The following is a 16,665-nucleotide window of genomic DNA, read 5'->3' as shown; positions in this document are numbered from 1 at the left end:
ACGAAGGGCCCGACAGATTAATCCACTGGCAGCTGATATCAGCATCTATAAACACTGGCGGAGCAAGGTTTCATGTTTCATGCTTCCATGTTTTTTTTTTTTACGTATTTTCCCCATTTCATTTACGGAACACAGAATTATTGTTTATCAGTGTTTTCTGAACATACTAGGGGCGTTGTAATTTTTTTCCATTTGCGGCTCTCCAGAGATGTCCATGGCCACTCCATGGCCAAGAAAAAAAAAATTCTAGCTCTGCCAGTGTTTGTAAAATTGGCCATGGAAATGTTGTCAAACTTTTTGGTAGCACAACCCCCCCTCACACACACACCTTCACAAAATGCCAAGGACCAATTTAAGCCTTTTTTGTTGTTGCTTTTTTACTTAACGGATTCCCAGTGTTTAACTGAGCGCAGTGTTGCATTGAAAAGAGACTCACAGAGACTGAACACACCACACACATTTGCTTATAGCCTATTTGTTATCTTCCTTTGTGCAAAATTAGCCATTTGCATATTCAAAGCTTGCTGCTGCAAAAGCAATCTTTTCAGGGACGTTGCCAACTTTTGCAGAAAAAAAACAAAACAAGAGGGCACATCTGCTTTGGTTGTGTCTTTAATGAAGGATTTTCAACGGATGATGTTCCACCAAATGTGTTTTTAATGGGAAAAAGGTGCAGCAGGGTGAACCAGACTCTCTCACCTCCGCCAGCGAGCGTGACAGCAAGCAAGGGCCTAGCGTAGCCACCATCGCTCACGTGGAGTGGACGTGGCAAGGCTAAGAGGAAAAGGGAGGGACATCCCCAAAGATGATTAATCACGGCTTCCCTTTAGCTGTGGATAATGGGAATGGGCGCGCTGAAACATTTACTCAACGAGTACAGAAAAGAAAAGAGAAAAAAACTTGGCAGCGGCGCAATCATCTGCCCATAAACTTGACAAAAATAAATGCGGGAATCAATCACAGTCTCCAAAAGTGGCAATTCCACTTGGGGGGCTCTCGCAGATATTTGGTGAAATTCTCCAATAAGCTTTCACGTTTTTCCAAACTATTTGGGCTTTCATATTTCAATTCATTCCAATGCAAAAAGGTGATTTGGAATACAAATGTTGCAAGCATGGTTACAAATGAGGTGCTGGAGTCAGATTTGCTGACAAATAACAAACGCAACATGCAATTTCTGGCTAATTATGTACTCCACCAAAAATGGCTTGCTTAAAGACCCATTTTTGGACACAAGTGGAATTTCACCCACTCCAGAGACTTCACTATTTGTCTACGAGCAATTAAAAAGCTTATTTTCTTCAATATGTCCCCTTGAAGTAAAATTTGAATTTCAAAAGAAAATCAACTATGCAAACGCTATTTGGAGGGGTGCACGCTATCTTATTAGCCTGATTGTCAGGCCAGCCTTGCCGCTCAACAAAACACAAAATGAGTGGTGGGGGGGACTTAGACATCAGTGTCAGGAATATGCAGAGCTAAACGAGAAAGGCGAGGGAGGGAGGGAGGGAGGAAGCTGACATTAAAAATGCGCAAGGCTTAAATGAACTTGCTCTGACATGAAATATCCATCATGGCTGACGGAAACGTGATTGATGCGTGTGCCTCCACGTCGGCCACGTCAGACTTTTTTTTTTTTTAGATGCGTCTAGACTTTTTCCCATTCTTGCCGCAGCGGCGTGGTATTGGAGCCAACTTAATGAAGGAACGAAGCGTGGCGGAAGCGTGACGGCGCACAGCCAGAGGCGACGATACAGAAGACACCGGGAGCGGCCAGAAAACAAAAGAAGAAATATAAAATGAACAGGAAAGAAACCTTTTTATTGGCCATCGCTGGCGTAGGTCGATATCGTCGGAAACGGATGACCGCCGATACGTCCCGTTTGTTTCCATCAATCATGGGAACTAACACGCAAAGTCATTCCATGATTTGTCGCCATTTTGTAAATGTTCCTAGGCTCCCTGTGTCGTCCGGAAAAATCAATGAACGCCATTTGGGAAGCTACAATATGTTGAACAGCTTTCAACATTCCAGGCTGGCCGTCACCTTTAGCCTCCCTTTGGCACCAATATGCCAGCCAGCATCATTGTCTCAGGTGAAGCCGAGCAGAAAACAGGGCCGCCCCACCTCCTCCCCTTCCCTCTCCCGCCCTCCCGGTCCCACCGCGTCCATGTTGGCGAGGCCGTCTCGGTCTGGCGCCACCTCCTTCAGCCGTAGAGCTGGTTGCGCCTCGTTATTTACGATTACCGGCATAAATGTAGAGCGGCGCATCTGCGACGTCCCTCCGAGGACGGAAGCGGCGTCCACTCCATCAATTCCGTCTACCCCCAGTCCCCTTCTTAGCTAATTGGCTTTTGTTTATGAGTTGCGTGATCACCGGCGACATTGTAATTGGTGCCGTTGCCTACTTGAGTCTAATGGAGGAGGGCTCCGCTGTCGACTTCATTTTTGCCGCAACCTTTTCAATTCCGCGATAAGAATTTCATTGTTCACCATCCGTGCCACGTCTGGCGTTCCCGCGGGTCAACCTACCAACTTTGTCTTACAGAGATAGATCGAGTCCCCCAAGTTCCATTAAGAAGGAATATTTTTGCAACTCGCTGTATGTAGGTTAATGGAATCTCAATTTAGACAAGATAAGCCTGCCCAAAAGCAGCCGGTGACATTTTTGTCGTGCCGCCGTCAACGCCAAATGAACTTCGCGGCCTCCGAAGCCGACGAACAAAAGCAGACAAAAGGAGGCACTGCAGTTAGCGGCGAGAAGAGGGGAGGAGAGGAGAGTGATTAATGAGGCCACACCGGTCGAGAGCATCCACCCCCTCCCCCCTCGTGTCTACTCTGGAGTGCGCAAGCAAGTCTACAACTAATGACTCCCGAGATGTCCTCCGATGATATACGATATATTTCCTGCAAACACGACGGCGCCCCAATATCTCCTGGAGAGCAGCGGCTACGCAGGTCGGAAGCAAATTAGACGTCAGCTTTTAAGGAGCGGATTAGAATGAGATCCCTTTTGAAGATGTTCCCGCATAAACATGCCTGTTGATAATTGGCATAAGTATTTTCTTCTCATTGCCAAATGATCTGCGCCGTATCTCATTAGTGTGCTGCTACACGGATTACTTATTAGCCATCTAAGTGGAGAAATAAATTCAGGCGTGCGGAACCTCTAAAGCCCAACGACAAACTTTTTTGGGAGTTGGAACTAAATCATCACCGATAATCGAGAGGGAAGTCGCCCGCTTTGGATCAAATGTGGTAAGAGAAAAGGATGTCACATGACATCATCCAACAAAAATGGCTACTTTGTTCAAACAGAGTTGTGTGAGTGGCCTCCCCCCCCCCGCTGACACCAAAATATGCACAGCTGCCGCCCGGTTGCCCAGAAACGGAATGTCATTGCGGAGATACCCCCTCACCCTCGAGGATCGTGTTACAGGAACCACGGCCGGCCCAACGAGCACGCCCTGACATCCCATTTTCCCGGCGCCGCTCACTTTTAATGAGATAACTTTAAAAACGGGGCCGATTGGATGAAAGGCAACACCGAGCACCGCCTTGCCGTTATTGAGTTGTGGCTATCATTTTACAAAAGCTGAAAAAAATTATCTATGGACTCATTTAGTTACAACACAAAGTGGACATTTTAGATCTTAAAAGGAAATATCTCTTCTCGCCAAATATATCTCCATTTAACCTCGTTGAAAAGTCAGACGGGGATTAAAGGAGCCAAATATCGTTGTGAAGTTCCTTCCTCGACTCACGCGGAGAGGCCGCTACTGGACGTGCTTTAAAAAAACGAACGTCGGGTTCTCGCCTATTAACCCGATGGGTGTTTGATTTTTTTTTCGATGCCGCTCTCTCTCTATCTGCTATCTCCAAGAGGAAGCTGGCATTTGAGGTTCCCCCCTCGAGACAGGAAAGCCATTGGCAAGTAAGAGGAGCCATCTCGGCAAATGAACTCATTAAGCTGCTCCCTGTCAACAAAGAAACGGTGTCCTGAGATTGTTGTCCTCACAAAGATTCAAAGGAATCAGCCAGGTAGGGTGGCAAGGAAAGACTCGAAGCCAAACGAGCTTTGCGGCTCAGACATGTTTGAATGCAAAGCTCATTAAAGTTGGCACACAAAAGCAAGATGCGCTCCCTAATGAGCGGGTGCTTTGGGGAAGCTGCCCATGACAGCCTCCACTGTATCCAAATGCGAGCGGCCTCATGCATGGCGAGACTAACAACCGGGTCTTTCTCAGCAGCTTCGCCGTCTCGCCGGACCCGCCTCCTTCCGTGTAACTAACATTCCCAAACTAGACATACACATGCAACTAAATAACCTATGTAGGTCTATCTTTTGTCGGTGCAAAATAAACAAATATCTAGCCAATGCTCCCGGGTTGCTTCCTCTTCAATTTTCAAGATGACCGAGAGGCATTTTGATGTGCTACCTATTTGAACCAAAAACAAGCACGTGATTCAAAAATGATCAGAGCCTTCCCGAGGAAATGGGAGCAGGCCAAAGCCACGGGAGGTTACTGTGGCACCGCTGCCAGCTTGACAACGCCAAACTGAGTCGAGCGGAATAACTATCGGGTAAACATTTCACACAGAGCTAGGAGCCCTAGCCACGCTCCAGGAAAGTTAAACCGGAATCAAAGTGTAACCCGTGGCAAATTGCTAGCAAATTTACGCACAAAGATTCTTTTTGTTTTTGTATCCATTTGGGAGTGAGCAGCTTGTTCATAATGCATGATGTTGACACAAATCTGTTGGACTGTTTGATTTTTCTCGACAGCTAACAGACTAAAATCAGAGCACCGAAGAGTGAACTTCGTTCGGCCTCTTTCATTGACTTCGTAAAATAAAACCTTTCCACGCTCGATTAACAAACGCCAGCAATAAGTCGGGTGGCACGTCGACATCTCTTTTACGCTGCGCAATTACGGCGATTTTTCCCAAAACAAGCCGTCGCTCCTGATTGATGGCGCGCCAATTTAGCCAAGCTACTTGTGCTGCAACCCTATTAAACTTTCAGCGGGGCAACAGCTGCTCATGCATTTACATCAGCGGTAGCACCCTCTCTAAAAAAAAAGCTATTTTCGGAGCCTTCTCTCGCCATTGCCGCAAAAGTGAAAAACACAAATTAGGCGACGCACAGATGACGCTCAGTCCTTCATTCAATTATGCATATTAATAGGAACATCTTTCCGCATATCACTCACAACAATTGCATTGGATTTTAGACAGGGTGGCTCCATATAAAAAAAAAAAAAACGCATTAACGTCGATAACTAACCGGGAAATAAGACATTAGCATTTTGGAGCGGCAACATGGTTCCCCTTTAAGGGCCATCAATGCAGATTTGTTGCAGAGTCTAACGTGAACGTGAATAGTCAATTGCTTTGATTTGCTGCTTCTCATTTTAGCCTGTAGGATGGGTAAAGACAAAAAAATTGGAATAAATCAATGTCTTAACGGTTCAGGAGGAAATTTAGAACTGGACTCTATTTGCCGGTTTTCCTCTGGAGGACAGTTTGCGCTTGATCTCGGGAAAGAGCACGCGAGTGAAAAGAAAGCCATAAATCCAGCGCTTGGAGCCCAGCCCCCTTGACAACACTCCACATTGTGTCCTGACAAGGAGCCAGGCCAGGCACCTTTATTCAAGGCCCAGCTCACGGCCATTTGCTTTTCTCCCCCGAGGTGTTGTGTGCGCTGCACCCCCAAACAGTCAGTCTTAGAAATGACAACCCATCAAACGCAACAGACAGACCCTGAAAACATCATGAAGGGTGGATTGACATTTTCAATTCTGCTCAGAATCACAGGAAGATGGAACCTATCCCAAGTGATTTGAGGCAAAACCTGGACTGGATTTTTCTGAGTGGCTTTACAACCAGTGACGTTGGTATCCATTGGAAAATAATCGTTTTGAAAGTGCGACAGCTTGAGCATTTAAAAGGGAACATGTGCTTCATTGAATATTTAACCTCAACACCCTGACATATGAGGATACACACCAAAAAAAAAAAATCAATCGTCCCTGATGATTTGAAGATGGGTTGTGAGTCGGCATTTGATACCACCTAAAAATCTGACCTTTTTAGTGTGCCAGACTTTCAAAAAAAAAAAAAAAAATCAATAGGTTGGGTTCTCACTGTACCACGGGAAAGTTTGGAAAACATTAGGAAAAAAAAAATCTGAGGGGTGATGTGGAATTATTACTAATTTTGGATTCTGCTACTAGACGACATGTTTTCTTGTAAGAAACAGCAACTTGAAATATTTTCTGTGGGCCATGTGCTTCCCATCACGGAGACTCTGTTGCCAGCCAACAACACGTTTATTTCCAACGGCGTGACCTCATCACCACACATTTCCAGGCTTCTCATATCGGATGCTACCGACTAATTAGATGACGACTGACACGACGTTCTGATGGAAAAGGTCCTCAGAGCCTGTCAAATAAACGTCTCCGGCCGCGTTTTATCTCCTTCCCACCGGGTGACAGCGTTCACGTAATGTCACGCTACAACACAAGCCGGGACTGTACTTTTGCTAGCTTTATTATCTCATTTCCATTTTTGGAAACCTCAAAAATTTGGAGTGAACTGAAAAAGACCTGAAAATATTTTTAGTTTGAGCCAAGCGAGGGGGAAAAAAATTCCAGCGGTCACATGAACAGACAATTATCATCTCGCTCGTGCCACTGGCGCCGCCCCCGAACATAGACATCTTGCTTTGTCTCACAGATAAGTGATAACACAATATCAGAGACGGAACAACCGGTTCTGCTTTCTTATCTTTGCGCTAAAACAAAGGATAGTCCACGAGGAGATGTCTTTACAAGGGAACGGGAAAATAAAATATTTTTGACAATTATTGCAAAGTATCACATATCAGACAAGGAACCTGAATTTATTGGACTGGGCAATACCGAAAGGGAGCCGAAACTAATCATTTGGACAATAACCACCAAATATATCATGAAGCCAGAAAGAAACTTTCTGCTGGAGAAATTGAAAGATGCAAGAAAGGCTAAATTCGTGCCACATGACCCTGTGGTGCCTTTCCGGTCTTGGAAAAAGACCAGCGGGCCACAGAGGATGCTCGCCTCAAGAATGTGCTCACGTTGCCAATTCAGACAGCAAACAACCAGTTGGTGCATCTCGCAGCATTTTAGTCCACCCGTTTAGAGCAAGGGGGAATCTGCAACACAAAGACTGAGGCGTTTTAAGACCCGGGGGGTAATTTCAGCAGACTGATCCCCCCCCCACACACCCCTGTGGTTGCTGGGCATTACATCATGATGGTGAGTCATACCAAGGGGTCAGGAGGCGGTTAAGAAAAAAGGTACAAAGGCGCGGTGACGGCTCATCTCGGAGCCAAAGAGCCGGTCCCGGACTTGGTCGATAAATCATTAACCGGTGCTTGTTTGGAAGGTGCTGAGGTCAGCCGACGGTTGGGAAAACTGGACTGTTTAGTTTTCAGAACTGACTGGAGCGCATTTTGTTGAGCCCACTTTGGGATTTGTTTTCATTCACTACCAAACAGCTAGTCTTGATTTAATCACAACTACTTTGCTGTCCAAACAAGCTCATTTTTGTGCAATTTATATGTCAGATGATTCAAATTTTCAAGCAAGACAGTGAGCACATCCGTTTGCATGGCATGGGCAACTTGTGCTTTGAAAATGTTCAACTCACCCGGTGACAATCGTGTCCTTGGCACCGGCTGCCACTTTGTCAAGTTCCTCCTGAGACCAAATGCAAGGTCAACTTTAATTCTTCATTAGTTTTTCGCTCCTTGGATGTTAATGGCCGCTAATTTGTTTATCTGGTGCAGGTTGGCGCTGCAGCGCTGTGTTTTCTCTTCATTATTTCTTCATTTCTTGCAACGTACACAAAACGCTCTTGTGCAAGCGTGCCTTTCCCTTCTCGTTAACAACCCCTGCCACACTCTGCTTCTAATTGGCTTGCACTAGAAAAGGACTCTAACCTCAGCCAATCATCAACACGTAAACGTTGCTTCTGATTGGCTGACAAAGACATTCAAATCTACTTTTTGTACAATGATATTGCAAAATTGATTTCTGCAGCATGGTAAGTAGTAATGTTGGACACTGCGGTGAGTGGAAACGCCACGCCGTATCTGTAAGTGGTTTTGGTTTGGGAGCAAACCCGTTAATTGATCGCAACTTTTTTTTTTTTATAACCCGTATCCACTGGAAGCAAGCAAAAACAAAACAAAGCAAAGCCATTACTGGAGGTTACTTGACAAAATAATCTAAGGCTCTCAACCGCGACACCATCTTGAGAAGCAATCACACACACCCGCCATAATGCTAATGGATTGTTGCTCTAACATTAAAGAGACTCTGGAAAGTTAGCATGATGTTAAAATTTGTTATAATTATAATTATTCGTGGCATCTATAAATGAAAATAATCCAATTGCAAAGAGGATAATTGTGAGTAAAGAAAGACTATATTACTGTATATAATATATAATATTACTGCCGCACTGAGAAGATGAGTTTGTGAGTTGATTTTACTGTCACTATAGAGTCTCAATTTTTTTCCCCCCCGCCGTATGCGGAGTGGTTTTGCCGCAGTCCTTTCCAGGATGGCCCATAATCTTGGCACTTATCAAGATTAAACGACAAGAGCACATAAAGTACAAATTAGAACTAGGATTTCCCATACGTTTAATGAGACGTAAACCACCGACATAGGTTGAAATACAGACTGCACGTGTTTTTGACATCATCTGAACCACATTAAAAGTCCTTTCCTTTTCCTAAAAATAAGTCTCAATGTCAAAGTCAAAGTGTTCATACTGTGAAAATAATGCTCTGCATATGAGACCGGGCCAGGAGGCTTTTTGGTATCAATTTTGTGCTCCTTCTTCCCCCACATTCACTTTTCAATAGAGCTCCCACAATGCAAATGGCTCACGGCTCCATTCACGCACTTATTAATATGCAGAAGGCCGGCCCATCGCCGACTAACAGTGGCAGGAGATGAAATAGAGCGAGCGACTGTCAAATATGAATGGTACACTAACGAATTCAGTGTGAAGAAATACGCTGAGCATCAATGAAGAATGAAGGCATTATTTAGCTTCGGACGGAACTGTGTTTGCTGATATGCAGTTTTGGAAAAGCCAGACCACTTCCTTTATACTTGCTCGACATTGAATGATAAATATTAGACAAGAAGTGCTTTTATTTCTGAAACTGTGTGAGCAAAAGTATTGGAACACGTTACTGGCACATTTGTTTCGCCTGTTAAGATGAGCTACAGTAACAACAACAAAATAGAACACTATCTTAAGAACGCCCCGTTAGCTTAATGCTAACATATAATGGTAAATGCCATTGATATGCTAACATTAGCTCAAGGCATATATTCTTTATCTTCTACCAAAATGACTGATACTGCAGCATTTTACTGAGTCATAGTAGTACTAAAATAATAGTAGAAGAAGTGCGGTGTTAAATCATGATGCAAAAACTTCACATTTGTGTTAATTGTTATTTATGTTTTTATGACATACAATGTTATGAAGTGCTATTTTCTTACAAGTGGATATAAAAAATGTAAAAGTGTCGTATTCCTCCCTCCCAAAAACTTTATTATGTTCTGATAGCGAGATGCAAAAGCGTGTTCATCGTGTTACTTTTACACGCAGATAGTGCAGTGACAAAGTTCCAGAGGCTCCTATTTATTCTGAGCCGGACCTTATAATTTTCCTCTTGTTTGGCTGCTTTTTTTCCCTCCAGTTCCCCTTGGTTCAAAAATAGCCCGTATGATTTTCATAGCGGCTTTGAACGCAAACAACCGCACGGTAGTTAAAGTCACATGTGTTTTCCATTTAGCAGTTGTACAATTTCTTTTGCAAACTTTCACTGTGTTCTCGTCTTTTTTGCGGATGAGTGGGAACAATTAAGATCCGATGCTGTTCTGCTAAATGATGTTTGCCTCGACTTGAGCTTGAGTGGCCAAATTTGAACAAAGTATAAAAAAGAGAGTACAAACACGAAACGATATTAGACTGCCTGGGGGGTTGCGGCCCTGCGCTGTTAATTTGATGTTTATTTAGCGGAGACCTCTCATGTCTGGATCTTCCCGAGTCGACACATCGTTCTCACTGAAGCAAATTAATGCAATGTGATTTTTCACACTGGCAATAATGTCGGCATTGACGCGGGCCGAGCTAGGACTGTAAACAGATTTGTGATAGCAATTTGTGAAACAGCAAGGGGTTTAACATAGCACCCTGTTGGACGCCGGCGAAATATGAAAGTGTGGTGTTTTCTCAAATGAAACTGCATTCTAGGGCCAACAAGGACTTGTTTCTCTGCCTCATCAGTTATACAATTCAGAAAACACCCAGAATGGAAATCAAGTCATTTTCAAAGAAGTCTGAAATCATCCGAGACACGACAAATTGAAAGCTCATCATTTAATCGCAACGATACCACAAGCCAGAGAGGGAGAGCCGGTCACGACACAAGACCGCATTTTCAATTTTGTCGACTTGTCGAAGCGAAACAACTTTATTGTTTTTGATTTGCTGGCAAAAAAAACAGGAAAGCCCTTGTCAAATTGTGGCTAATTGTCAATTCAGCTAATTTGACTGGAAGCAAATGCAGCGTGATGCAACACATCACAAAAAATGAAATCAGGATGCTGTCAAGACACTCAAACAGCATCGACTTTCTTTTTTGGGGTGAATATACAGTACATTATCTTGAGTCTCATTTCAGCAACCTCAAAATTTAATTACCACTGAACCGAAACAGGAACCGGAAATCAATGAAGCCAATTAAGTTGCTCAGCGTTCTCCTAAGTAATACCACCATTAGCCTTTTTAATACACCCCGGCCTATCAAATAATGCGATCAATTTCTTTGACTTTCTTCGCCTGCCGCAACAGAGCGCCATCACCTCACAGATGTCTAATTATCTCTCTCTCGCTTCTTTTCACTGTTTTTCTTTATGAGCCTACGTGCACTGCGGCGACTTTCTTAAAATAGCTCTGAAGGATCCCAAGCAACGCAATATCGTCGACCAGAGTGTAGAAAGGACACGCTAGGCGAGCTGATCGATCTGCTAATAAAGAAAAGTGGTTCAAAGCCACCGGCCTCAAAACATAGGATACAGACTAAGGACTGCAAAAAATATATATTTTTAGTAGTGTCAATTCTAAAACGTTGTGAAGCTCATGAATATTCCTCCTAAAAAGAGGTATAGTGTGCTCGCTTCAAGCTGTTTATTATTCCCTTCTGTAAAAGCCGTACTGTAAGTAGGAAGAATATCGCTAAGCCGCATGAGCGCGAGGTTAGCGTACATTATTCATCCCACCCCACGCAACAACAGTAGCCTACGGAAGGTGCAGAGGTTAGCGCCTTAAGCGGCTTTTCAACTCTAATCAACAATTGACTCCAACTCCCACTTAGGGGCTTACTACCTCAATCCCATCACTAAAACAAAAACAAATAATTGTTGTACAGTTAGAATATTTAAGAACCCAGAACCACAATGAAAACCATATAATCACGATAATCCCTTAGTTTAATGCTAATGTGCACCAGCTAAGATAAATTTGTATTTATGTTACGGTAATTATAAAATTATGTGCCTGTAATTCAGGGGTGTCAAACTCATTTTTTTCGCGGGCCGCATTGTAGTCATAGCTTCTTTCGGAGGGTCATTATGACTGTCGACCCAAATAAATGTATGAGCACCTCATATTATATACACTAAAAGCTACAAAACAAACTAACAAATAACTCGTTTTCAAATCAGACAAGTAAAAACTGGTCAAGTATTTACAAAAAGATATTAAAAGTGAAGACAATTTGCAATTCTAGTAATGACACATGAATTTGACGCACAATTTGTCTTTGCGGGCCACAGAAAATGATGTGGCGGGCCGTATCTGGCCCCCGGGCCTTGAGTTTGACACCTGCGCTGTAATTAATGAATATACTTTGAGATCTGACTGCAGATATACCAATATGTGGATGTACATATGTGTTATATGTATCCATATTCATTCATACATACGTCTGGGTTTTTGAAAAGCGATATAAAAATGTTATGAATTATTTTTATAAGCTAACCCCATTAGCAATATAGTTATTGCCGTCATTTCAATGACAAATCTACTTGACCCACGAGCGACCAGATGTGGTACCGGAATTTTTTTTTTTTTTCTTCCTGGGACCGGGATCATCGGTCGAGACCGGCGTAACTCTACGGCGGCTTCCTGCTTATCCGGGCAGTGATGACCGGGTCCCTCGCCTTGGCCTTGCAGCCGCAACCCCTGTGGGGAGTCCGCTCCCTCGTGCTCGTCGGAACCAACGACTTTCGCCATGCTAGCCCCGTGGTGACCATCTGCACGTGCACCCGACTGGGTGCCCAGGACGCTGCTCACACGTTTGCCTGCTTTGTGATGTTTTTCACCGATTCACGACCACGGTCCATTGGGCGCCGTTGAACTGGACTGCCCTTACACCTGTCTATGGACCCCGTGGAGGCTATTTAGTGTGTTTTGGGGTGTTCTCTTGTATTGAGGGGTGCTGGTTGGCCACAGTTACTTTTTTTCCTTTGTCTTTTATCTTTGTTTTGCTTTGATGGCTTTTATCTTGAGCACTTTCTGGCTTTCTTTGTGGCGCCGTTGTGTGGCAGCCTTATGAGAGCCTGTTGAGTTGCGCTCATGCCATTTGTGCGTCTTTTGTATACCCACTCTGTGGTATGAATACTGCTGGGGCCTGAATTTCCCCACCCCTGGGGATCAATAAATATTCAATCAATCAATGCTTGCAAGTTGCCAGTGGAAACACATCAACGGCAAATACCGTGCTAAAAATAAAAGATTCTGCTATAAAATACCGACTAATTTGCCAGTAAATATTTCATCCGAAGCTGTAGTGCTGGTCAATCAGCAGGTTTCAGCTTCTGACAGCACACATGGGCTAAATATAACAGTTGGCGTATGAAGAGAAACAGAACCGTGTGCCGACAATGCCTAACTTTACTCTTTGTAACCAGGCGGAGGTCTCGTAAATCAACTATTCTTCCTCTCTCCAAAGGCCCCTGGGAGCCCTCCAAACTACACTTGGGGTCGCCTATAGAACTGGAGGACAGATGTAAGGGGGAGGTGGAGGAGGTTTGAGGCGCTTGTGGGCTTGGGGGGGTTAAAAAAAGGCTCCCCCTAACCACAGGAGCCTCGGGATTGGAAGCTATTGTATACACGCGATGACTATTCAGCAGTCTCCAACCGGATTAAACGGCACAGTTGGTTCTGTCTGAACTCTCAACTAGAAACCTCTTTCCCATCCACACATGGGAAGAGACAACCGCAGAAATGTGTTGAAATAAAATAAGCTACAAAATACGGAAACAGACAAAAAAGGAACAGTCCAGACAGTTTTTAGTCAAGGTGGAAAAAACAACTTTTGAACATGTGCACCATGCACCATGCTGCATTTGACACGTCAGAGTGGAGAAGAAGAAAAAAAACAGCCTTGGAATGGAATTGTGCGAAGTGGGTGATGCGCCAGCAACCTCTCCCAACAAAAGAGCCTACATTTATCAATAAAAGCAAGTTTGAGCAAGTTTGAGTGTTAGACTGATTCCAAGCTGCCACGTTTCATTTCAATCCTCGCAACTTTTGGTGCGAGCGCGTCTCTGCCGGGTAACGCGCCTCCGGTTGGCCGCCGGTGGCTCCGGAGGATGCTGCACCAGCACCTCAATTAAAAATAATAAGAATAAAAAGCTCACCTGCGCAGGCGATGTAGAGGAATCCCCAGAGGATGTCCTTTATTTGAAGCATCTTTAAGATGGACTCGTGATATTCTCCTGGTTTTAGAAAAAACTGGTAAACAACAACAGCCAGCGGGCGGCTTTCGCTCTGTGCTCCTTGTCGCTGCCCGTGTGCACGCAACAATGAGTGACAAGCAGCGGCAGCAGCGGCAGCAGCAGCAGCAGCGGCAGCAGCAGCAGCAGCAGCAGCAGCAGCAGCCGAAGCACTCACACACGCGCGTCCGCACTAACACACGCACGTTCACGCGCTCAATTGATACCAACGCGATTACTCCGCCCGGTGGCCCCTCGCTTGCACAACATGCAATTGCACGGAGGAGGGCGGGAGGGATGGAGGGAGGGAGGATGGATGGAGGAGAAAGAGGAGGAGGCGCTTGATAAAGTAGTGCGCGGGGCAGGCGGAGGAGACAGCAGATGGTCCGTTAATTCGGATTATTGAGCTCACGCAAACTGCCCGTTTGCGGTTCAGAGCGGCACGGGAGGCGCTCAAGAGCTGAAAGTTGTAATTTAGTAATTAGGAAGAATTTACATGTCAATACGTGTAAAATTGATTATTTGATTGGTAGGGGGCATCTTCAAGGAAAATGTAATAATTAAATATAATCAACAAAATATATTGCAAAACTTCAAATAAAAAACACTTATGCAACACTCTATAATATTGATCTTTTAAAAGATAATGTAGTTGATTTAGATGTCAAAAATGAAAACATTTGTCAAATTTTTGGCTTCAGTTCGATGGTCTTGGTGTGCACGCTTTGGCCACCTGAGGGCAGTAAAAAAAAAACTAAAATAAAAAAAAAATAAACTTCATTCCAAATGCTCGACTTCCCGTTTAATGACGGCCATTGTGCTTGGGACTTTCTATATGAATGTCCAATATTTCAAACATTCCAGGGAAACTACCAGGTGAGTTTTGAGAGGGTCGTGGAAGACCGAAAATGCATTATTTGATCAGAATAATTTCATATTCATATAATTTCATGCAATGTTTAAGTCAAGTCAAGTCAAGTTTATTTGTATAGCCCCAAATCACAAGCAGTCTCAAAGGGCTTCAATGTTTGAACTTTTACTTCACTTTGACAGTAGTGTCCAGTGTTTAGCTTTGCTGCAAACATTTTAAAAGTTTGACTCAGTGAATAGCTCGAGTGCAACGTTTCGCTTTGATTAGATGAGTGTTTATTGAGCTGAATGATCACTGTTTACAAATGTTTGGAAAGGAGGAGACAGCTGTTTCCTTTCAAATCGCTCACCGGCAATGAATAGCACTGGCGCCCTCTAGAGGACGAACGAGGACAATGCAATGTCACTCGAGGTTGCCTTCAAATCCTGTTAAAAAAAATACAAGCTTGAGTTTTAATGTCCATTGTTTGTTCTTTATATTATTATTATTATTACTGTTATTATCATCATTATTATTATTATTTTATTATCATTTATTATATTTAAATATTTTAAAGATGCTGGCATATAATGACATTAATTAATTGGAAAACCTTCATAGAACATCTGAAGTTTTACTTTTGGGGCGGGACAAATTTCATTTGAGGTTCTTTTGTCCTTGGTTGGTGTGTTTTTTTTTATCATGCCTCTAGATAGCAGTACAGGACAAGGTTTCCATTTGTGGTTTAGTCTTTTTTGGTTTTGTTTGTTCTGCTATAATATGAACGGATTAGGCAACAGTAACATATAAAACCGATTGGAAGAGTTGCAAACAAAACAAAGGGATTAGAGCACATTAAAAATATGGACATACAGGCACATATTGTATATCCTCCCTTTTGGATAATAATCTCGTATTTATTCTAACAATTCATACAGGCGGGTTTTATTGCAAAAATATGTGGTGACCGCTTGGGGGAGCTGTGGTCCAGCTGCAACTACTTTTTTCAATGAGCTAGCAACTTTTCTTGCATGGATACATTTAGTATGCCACCATTAATAATCAAGCAGCAATATGTTATTTTGTTTAATATGAAATAATTCAAATCAATGTTCCTGAAGATTTATCATCATTTGTTTAAATTATCAACTGTACGGTGGCTCCTAAGGCTCAATTTCAGGTGATAAGAACAATAGGGGCTCGCAAACGCTGACTGCAATGAATTTGTTGTTGTATTACAGATTCAGAGCACTTTCTGAGGTTTCCTGAAGGCTTGGCTATTAGATTGTCTTTTTGTGGCTTTGTCCGCGTGCTATCACAGAAATCCACTGCACCCACTAAGTGACTTCCTCACTATTCAGGCCACCGGGCTGGATATCAGGGGCTTGAGCCTCTTGCCTCCCATCCTGCTCCCCAGAGGTTAATTACATTCACTTTGCCAGGCGTGACTCAAAAGGGGGGAAGAAGAAAACCCAAACGGGCCGTTGTCGCTAACAACTAACCGCCTCCGAGGAAGTCTCTCTTCACGTGTGACGTGTCGCCAACCTGCCCGGCGGACGGCTAATTAAAACGACACGAGCCTGGATGCGTGGCGCTTTCAGGACTCTCCGCGCTTTGTCTTATCGGTCTTGAATGGAAACGGATTGCTCTTTTCGCAAAGGAGGTTGTTTAAGGTCTTTGTGCATATTTAGTATGGATGCAGATGGTAGAAGTGGCAAAGTGGTCCAATTAGTACATGCATTTAGTTGATAAAATGCTTCACTATAATGAGGTCAAACGGTCAGCAGTAAATCCAATCCAATGTTAAAGAGCAAAAAGTCAAAGTCTGAATTCCTTCGACAAGATTTTGCGTGATGGCAAACAATGTTTGTCTCCACGTCGGCATGGCCCCTTGGTCATAGGTGCTTCATAAAAAGATCCCAAGACGTGCCAAGGCCGGGACACGTTCTACCCCACAA

At 43.7% G+C, this 16,665-nt stretch overlaps 1 protein-coding gene across 10 annotated transcripts in view; it reads right to left on the bottom strand.

Annotated features, from left to right (window-relative positions):
• The window catches only part of ncam1a (neural cell adhesion molecule 1a), an 88,996-nt gene extending 74,934 nt beyond the window's left edge, over window positions 1-14,062 (bottom strand). For 5 of the 10 annotated variants that reach the window (XM_061299449.1, XM_061299451.1, XM_061299453.1 and 2 more), the window contains exon 1: window positions 13,783-14,062. In XM_061299449.1, the coding sequence (XP_061155433.1) occupies window positions 13,783-13,834 (52 nt within the window). In that variant the 5' untranslated portion in view covers window positions 13,835-14,062. The remainder of the gene's footprint in view (window positions 1-13,782) is intronic. The other 5 variants (XM_061299457.1, XM_061299458.1, XM_061299459.1 and 2 more) reach the window with 3 other exon arrangements.
• Between the last annotated feature and the right edge of the window lie 2,603 nt (window positions 14,063-16,665).

This window comes from Syngnathus typhle, linkage group LG15, assembly GCF_033458585.1.
Source record: "Syngnathus typhle isolate RoL2023-S1 ecotype Sweden linkage group LG15, RoL_Styp_1.0, whole genome shotgun sequence".
NCBI classification, from domain to species: domain Eukaryota; kingdom Metazoa; phylum Chordata; class Actinopteri; order Syngnathiformes; family Syngnathidae; genus Syngnathus; species Syngnathus typhle.
Note: the sequence above shows the minus strand (reverse complement) of the source record. Positions and strands in the feature narration are given on the sequence as shown.